Source organism: Penaeus monodon, chromosome 14 (genome assembly GCF_015228065.2).
Source record: "Penaeus monodon isolate SGIC_2016 chromosome 14, NSTDA_Pmon_1, whole genome shotgun sequence".
NCBI classification, from domain to species: domain Eukaryota; kingdom Metazoa; phylum Arthropoda; class Malacostraca; order Decapoda; family Penaeidae; genus Penaeus; species Penaeus monodon.
Genome location: NC_051399.1, coordinates 9,683,750 through 9,691,249, shown reverse-complemented (window position 1 = coordinate 9,691,249; position 7,500 = coordinate 9,683,750). Strand labels below are relative to the sequence as shown.

The 7,500-nt window shown below is 34.2% G+C and overlaps 1 protein-coding gene across 1 annotated transcript in view; it reads left to right on the top strand.

The window, feature by feature from the left end:
- Nucleotides 1–647: 647 nt before the first annotated feature.
- The window catches only part of LOC119580565 (structural maintenance of chromosomes protein 6-like), a 25,272-nt gene continuing 18,419 nt past the window's right edge, over nucleotides 648–7,500 (top strand). The window contains exons 1-3 of the mRNA XM_037928680.1: nucleotides 648–759; nucleotides 4,286–4,445; nucleotides 5,650–5,751. Coding sequence (XP_037784608.1) covers nucleotides 4,320–4,445; nucleotides 5,650–5,751 — 228 coding nt within the window. The 5' untranslated portion in view covers nucleotides 648–759; nucleotides 4,286–4,319. The remainder of the gene's footprint in view (nucleotides 760–4,285; nucleotides 4,446–5,649; nucleotides 5,752–7,500) is intronic.

Genomic DNA, 7,500 nt, shown 5'->3' with positions numbered 1-7,500 from the left:
ACGTACACTAGAATTAAGGACTTAGACGTAGAACAAACGGTAGTAGAGAGTAGGACTGAAAGAAATGTAAACTAAATATTGTATACTTTGTATTTTAATAAAGAGATTAAACTAAATCAACGAAGTAGGTTGTCGACCACAGCCAATGGACTGTATCGTCAGAGAGTGAGAATGAGAAAGAAAGAGAGAGAGAGAGAATGAGAATGAGGATAAAAAGAGTGAGAGCGAACGAGGATGAGAGAGAGAGAATGAGAATGAGGATGAGAAAGAGAGAATGAGGATGAGAGAGAGAAAGAAAAGGCGACAACCATAATGTATACAGTACATATAAGTATCCACAATGACAGTGTGAGAATATGAGGGAGCCGTGACCTAACTGTTTACGGATATTCATATGTCATGATAAAGCGTGACGTATTAGTACACGAACTGTTCTTGTTCGTTTAAGTTCGGCTTTATATCGCGCTTAGGTAGAAGATATATTCGACTTTCAGATATCAAACGATCGAGTTTGTTTTACCCCTTGCGCGTCCTCAAACCTGAAGTATCTTCAAAACATGAAAAGAGAGAAATATAATAGGAGAAATGACACCAAACGCTTCAATGTCGACCGTATTAAATTCGTTTACGCAACACGGATATAAGTCCCGAAATCAGCGCCATATTCCCTGCTTCGTAAGGAAACCTTGTCGATGTCTCTCTCGATTTTTAAGTGAAAATCGCTCCTTAAAATGAAGAATTCCTTTTGAAGATGTATTAGTAAGTTGTCGCTAGCTAGACCAGTTTTGGGAAAGTGGTTTGTAGTGAATAGGTATCAAGGAAATAGAATTTAGGTGAATGAATAATGATTGAAGGTTCTGTCAGTGATTTTGAATTCTATTAAATCTCCTTAAATAAAACTCGTAAAGAAATATTAATTTTTTTTTGTTTTGACATAGTCAAGGCATTTGATAAGGTGATTATTTTGACCTCGTCTTCTTTCTTGTCAAATATAATGACAAATATACCGATATAAGTACTCGCGTTCTATATGGAAATTGTTGAAGTCCTTAATTTTTATCCACTGAAAGAAAAATAATATTAATTATTGTTTAATAAACAGATATTTAGGGGTATTTTGACTTGCTAAGTCTTACAAATTCAGGTTTTGAACATGGGACTTTTTCTCACTTATAATTTATCAGCACAGTTACAGTTGTAACTAGCTATCTTTAAAACGGAAAATAATATATGCAAATGATAGAACTTATCCTCTATGTACTTCCGTTGCAACTCAAAAACAGCGAAGTTATTGGACACGCAAGTGTCACAGGAAACCGAACGAAAAAACTATCAATATTGTGAAACTTGAAATTTACCAAATTATCATCAGAAACTTTAATGTAGTTTCCAAAGTTTTGTTTAACATAGTATATCTATCCATCTGTATACCCACCTGTGCATTTATCAGCATACCCATATCTGTCACCTAATTTTCCATTATTACAATGAATGTGTTTTATTCAGATCCACTTGAAATATTATCTGATGAATGTGAAAACAGCTGCTGTGACTTTATAGCATGTTATAGTCATGCTCCTGAGAACTGTGCACAGAAATAGCGGGATATGGACACTGCCATTGTATAGAGCATAAGAAATAAGAGTGATTAATTACACAGGTACTTCTGCAGCTGCCTCGTCTTTACAGGGAAATTACAATTAGTATCTGCTGCATATCACTGTTCAGAAACTAATCCACAACACCCTCACACAGCCGGAGTTCCTAATGTCGTGTATTCATTAACTTGAAAAGCATTAATAAAAGGGGTACAGGAGGCATTCTAGGGAATAAATGGAAGGTAGAAATATGTATTAATGTTTGGGTTTGCATGATACCCTGGGTTTGGGACTAAGTCTCTCGAGGGTGCTCTCGGTACAAATACATACGTTACTGTAATAGATAGCTGTATTTTCAGCTTGTGAAGGAAAGGTTATAGATAAAAAAGGTCTTCAGTTCTATTATTCTTTTAATTCTATTAATTGTTTACTGTAAGGCCTGATTTTTGTATGTGAAAAAATATTACAATTTTGAGGGGTAAATTTTTAGGAAATACTTTTGCGTGAACCTCTGGTTATGCACTTTCCTAAAGGCTAACAAACCTCTACATGTGTATTCTGGCAAGATAAAGGTTTTAGATTGTACACCATGATATAATATATAATAGCAATATAACATGTTATCAGTATATATGCAGAATAACACAGGTTCCATCTTATGATATGAATTTTTCTTTACTCTCATTCTCATTCTTGTAATTATCCTGAATACCTTTGCATGGCTGATCAAAATGGTATTGATGAATTTCACTAAGCCTTTACTACCCATTTATGTTAGACATTTGGCACAAAACCACTCCAAACCCTCACATTCTTGACCCTGTTAGTATGAGGAGGCATTGAGAGTATCAGAGAAATTGCTGTGTTGAATATGAACAACTTACATGAAATATGCCAAAATATTGTCTAATGCAAGGGGCTGTGCCAACTGTGACACTCCCACCTTGGGTTTACCGCCCCTGAACCCTCACCCTGGAAGACAAAGAACCACCAGTATTCACAGCAGGATAGAGCATACATATGTGGTGGATTCTTTGGTGTCTAGGGCAGGGATCGGGAGGCAGCAGCCCCCCATGGGGGACTTGCAGGGGAAACAGTCCCCTGCATTTGACTTTATATAAACTAATTCTATGGATATTCATATTTTACCCTGCAATATCCCTGGTACCATTCATGCTCTCCCCTGATTATGGGTGATGGGTGGCTTCCACAGAATGATTTCTCTATATATAGAGTGAGAGGAATTCGTCAATATCCCCATCATCATGATCAGTCATGTGAAGGTTGGTATTTGTTACCAAGAGTGATGCACCCTCAAGAGACGGTCCCAAAATCAACTTATCATGTGAATCCGAAAATCCAAACCTAACCTTTCTTGACATCTTTTATTCCCTCCCTTGAACCCCCCTTTATTAGCACTTCGTTCTAAAATACTCGGCTTTGTAAGCGTTGTGAATTCATCAGATATTTTCATAATTTCATGGTAAATATGAAGTCACTGCGGATGTACCTATGTTGTTTAATTATTTATGCTTTATAAGATGACAGTGTCCATTTTCCTCTATCTTTGTGTGTTGGTCTTGGTAACATTAACCAAGGGGTGTTCTGAATATTTACCCTTATGCTAGTTTATGAAATTGACGTGTATGTATCTTTAGTTTGTCAAATAAATAACATTAACCTTGAAGACCGGGGTACATGTAGTGTCCACTGGGATTTTATTTAATCAATTTTATTTTTATATTGATGGCTTTACAAGTGAAATTAATAACAACTCAAGGAATGATCTAAATAGGTGAAGTCAGGAAAGCCTAGTAGTTTACTCCTTGTTAAGTGCTTTTAGAGCCATCTTTGTATAAACAAAATTAACTTGATGCTGCTGGGAGTGATATATAAATATCTGCCATACCCACTGTGAATTTAGTTAATTAATTGTCTTTACACATAGATGGCTTCAAAAATACTTAGTCACAGTGAGCCAATTACTAGTACTACCTATCTCACATGTTTAACCTTTTACATAATTTTTGGAAATATTTTATCTTACTTTGTATTGCTTATAGTAATATCTATAATCATAATAACAGCATCAATATTGATGGCATGGGGGGGGGGGGGAATCCCAAAAACTCAAGGAAGGATGAAGTTAGATATGGTCACGAGGTCTACTAAGTGACTCCTTGGTGGCTAAGTACTTGTGGAATCATCTATATGTAGAGACATTTCACAAAATAATACTTCGGTGAACACTACATTTTCATGATGGCACTGGGTTAATAAAAGAAAACAACAGAAGATAGTCCAAGTATGCATGCACTACAGGGGTCATCAGGTTTACAGAAATAGAATAGCCCGACAAGGTGCATACATGCATTTCAATGTTTTTATTTTATTTATTTATTTTATTTTTATTATTATTATTATTTATTTATTTATTTATTATTTTTTTATTATTATTATTATTATTATTATTTTGTGTGTGTGTGTGTGTGTGTGTGTGTGTTATTAGTTTAGAGGAATTGCATACGATTGGGACATCATTAATATGATTTCCGTTCAAGTGATAGGTGATTTTTGTTATATCCAGCAGTATGATTATAAGTTTGTGATCTCCAGTTGCATGTTATCTACATATAATTATAAAAAAATTATTTTCTTGGATCACTTATTATTTTCTTAATTTTCAGGTCTAGAAGATTTGTTAAAGCAAAACTTGTAAACATGTCAGTGCGCAAGTTAGAAACCCTTCATAATGGGGACTCTGAAGACACCCCAAGCTCGAGTCAGAAGAGGAGGAGGACATCTTATTCTGACAGCTCCTATCTCACTGAAATGAAGATGACACAGGTTGTTTGTGTGATTCTTGTAGGACAGATTTAATTTTTTGGTGTCTGTCAGATTTTTGCCTGGATGTTTGATATATATGATATTGGGGGAAAATCTGTAGAAATTAAGAATTATAAACCACTTAACCACTTGACTGCATTAACCAACCATATTCCCAATTCTAAATTATATTTAATGACATTTTAGGTGACTATAATCACATTTGTGTAATCCTGGGCAATGAGTCTATATGCCTTCCAGTCTATTATGCCCAGGAAATACAGTCGTCTCAGTCTCTCTCCTATGTATAACATAATGCCTTGAAGGGTATCACATAAAATATACCGGATAAAAAAAAAAGACTCACAAAATGTAATTGGTTGCTAAAATTAACTGAAGTTCTTTAGCAAATTGATACATGATAGAAAATGCATCTTATATTCGTTGTTATACTGTAAAAGATAATGACTAGTTTTATGGCTGATATATGTGTATTCACAATGCACCTTTCACAAAGTAGCATACTGAATTCTTTTGAAAAGATGTTTTAGTAAACTGTGAGTAATTGTAGTTCCTCTGGATGCTATAGTTGACAGACAAAAAGTTATAGTTCACCTGTTGTTGTTGTTGTTGTTGCTGTTATTTTAAGAGAATGCATTTCTCATATAAAATTGCCCTTTTGGGTAATTTTACAGCCATGTAATTCTTAGCTTTCATTCCCAACAGGAATAGCAGAAACAGTGTTCAATATATATATATATATATTTCTTCTTCTTCTTCTTCTTCTTCTTCTTCTTCTTCTTCTTTCTTCTTCTTCTTCTTCTTCTTCTTCTTCTTCTATCTTTTTCTTTTTGTACTGGAGGCATGTACTGGTGTGAATAATTTGAAATGCCCACCATGTCTAATCTTCCTAATAAGGTCTTCTGCACTCATGGCAAGTGATTCCTGACACCCCAGCTATCAGGCGAATTTACATGACTGCAACCAACTTTATTCTTGATATGATGGACAGGCCACCCAGAATCAGTAGGATAATATGCATTTGAGAAAATTTGAAAAAAACATCCAGGGAAAACTTTTGACCCAAAAGTCTTGATTTACCATAGATATAAGATGTTTATACTTAGGTCCCTTCATACAACTATATAATATGAGTTGATTACTCTATAAAGATTTCTCAGTCTATAGTAAAGATTAAAAAATAATGGATTTCCTTTACTATCAGGAAAGTGCTTCTTGTGGGATATTAGAGCGTGTCATCGTTAAAAACTTCATGTGCCATGACCATCTCGAATTTACATTCTCCCCAAACATCAACTTTGTCCAGGTAAGGGTTCTCATTTTGTTCTTTCACTGTTCATTTTAAGAGGAAATGTTATTTGTAGGTATGTTCATGGGGAAGTGGTAATGACAACTTACTTGGCTGTAATGAAGGAGCACAGGTGAAAAAAGGAAAACGCCTAGGACTTAGACATTTCAAAACCATTAATTTCTAACTGGCAGTTTAGAAATAGTGTTTCTAATGTACTTTTTATATTATTGGTATAAATATCTAGTACTTTTAGCTGGCTTAGCAGGAGTTGAATGATTTTCACATGATTTTGTCAACTGTGAGTACTGGAGGATTGGTGGTATTTTCCATTAACTCATCGCCATGTTTTCACATTTGTTTGGTCTCTTTGAAAAAAATATAAAACTAAAATGTCTTAAATTGCAGTATGTGTACTTCTTGTAAAATGGCTAATTATACTCTGTTTACAGTTCCATTCTCTATGTAAGAACTAATTTTAACCTGTTGGTGTGGGTAGTATATGTATACAGCATCATCTGCTGTCTTTTTGTTGTAATTTTGTTTACACAAATGACTCCATAAGTGCCTAATCCCAAAGATGTTGATTACTAGGACTATCTAACCCCAACTGTTTACCACATTCCTTTGAATTTTGGAAGAAAATCTTTATTTTTAATGTGATTATAATAACACTATAATAACAATAATTGTAATGAAATGAAATACACAGATGTGATCAATAAGGCCTAGTAATTGACTTGGGTGTCTTAAGTTTTATAAAAAGTATTGGTGACATGATGTTGATGTTAATGTTAAAAATAATGTTAAAGGTGAGAGGGGGAAAAAATCCATAAGAAAAAGAAAAAGGTTAAACAGTTGAGGTCAGGTAGACCTAGTAATTGATTTCTTGGTGACAAACTGCTTCTGAACCCATGTATGTGTAAACAGAATTAATAAAACAAAGCCTCCATGGATAAAGATATTGCCTGGCAGTCAGTGTGTTAACATGTTATATAAATATTTAACATTTTACCCCTTTTTATCAACCATGTAAAGGGAGCACAACAACCCTATGCTTATTATTATTCTCTAATATTAGTGAGTGACAGCACATATATTTGCTTTAGTGAAATAGCATAAGCATATTCCATGTGATAAGGATATATGAAGCTTTTTATATATAGTACATCATTACTAAAACTCACCAGACTAACTCGTATCCTCCAGTTATGAGGATTAGTTTTGATGGCATACTCATAACAAATTACCCATGCTAACATTAAATAATTTTTTTTTTCCCTCTCCTTTTGTGAGTATCCCCCAAAATACATGGATAACATTGAAAAAATATGGAAATCTATCCGATATATTTGCTTTTAATTGGTTTCATTGAAAGTATCCTACCCATGTGTGTTAGTTATTTTATTTATTTTGTTGTTGTTTTTACCAATTATAAGGTAATTGTTATATCTTTATGCAGCACATGGCAAAAGACCTTTTAACACAATTTCAAATCTGAGTATATGCTTTGTGTGTGTGTGTGTGTGTGTGTGTGTGCGCATGCGTGCGTGCGTGCGTGCGCGCGCAGTTCGTAAGTTTAAAAAAAAAATTCTTCCGTGCTTCTTTCTTCTTCTTCTTCTTCTTCTTTTTCTACTTCTTCTTTAGGGGGGGTGGGGGTTAAATTTCATGATACTAGAATTATTATCATTTTGAAATTCAACTGCATGAAAAGAGGAATTCATTCAAGTGTTTACATATTCTTCCTGAGCTTCTCATATTTAATGC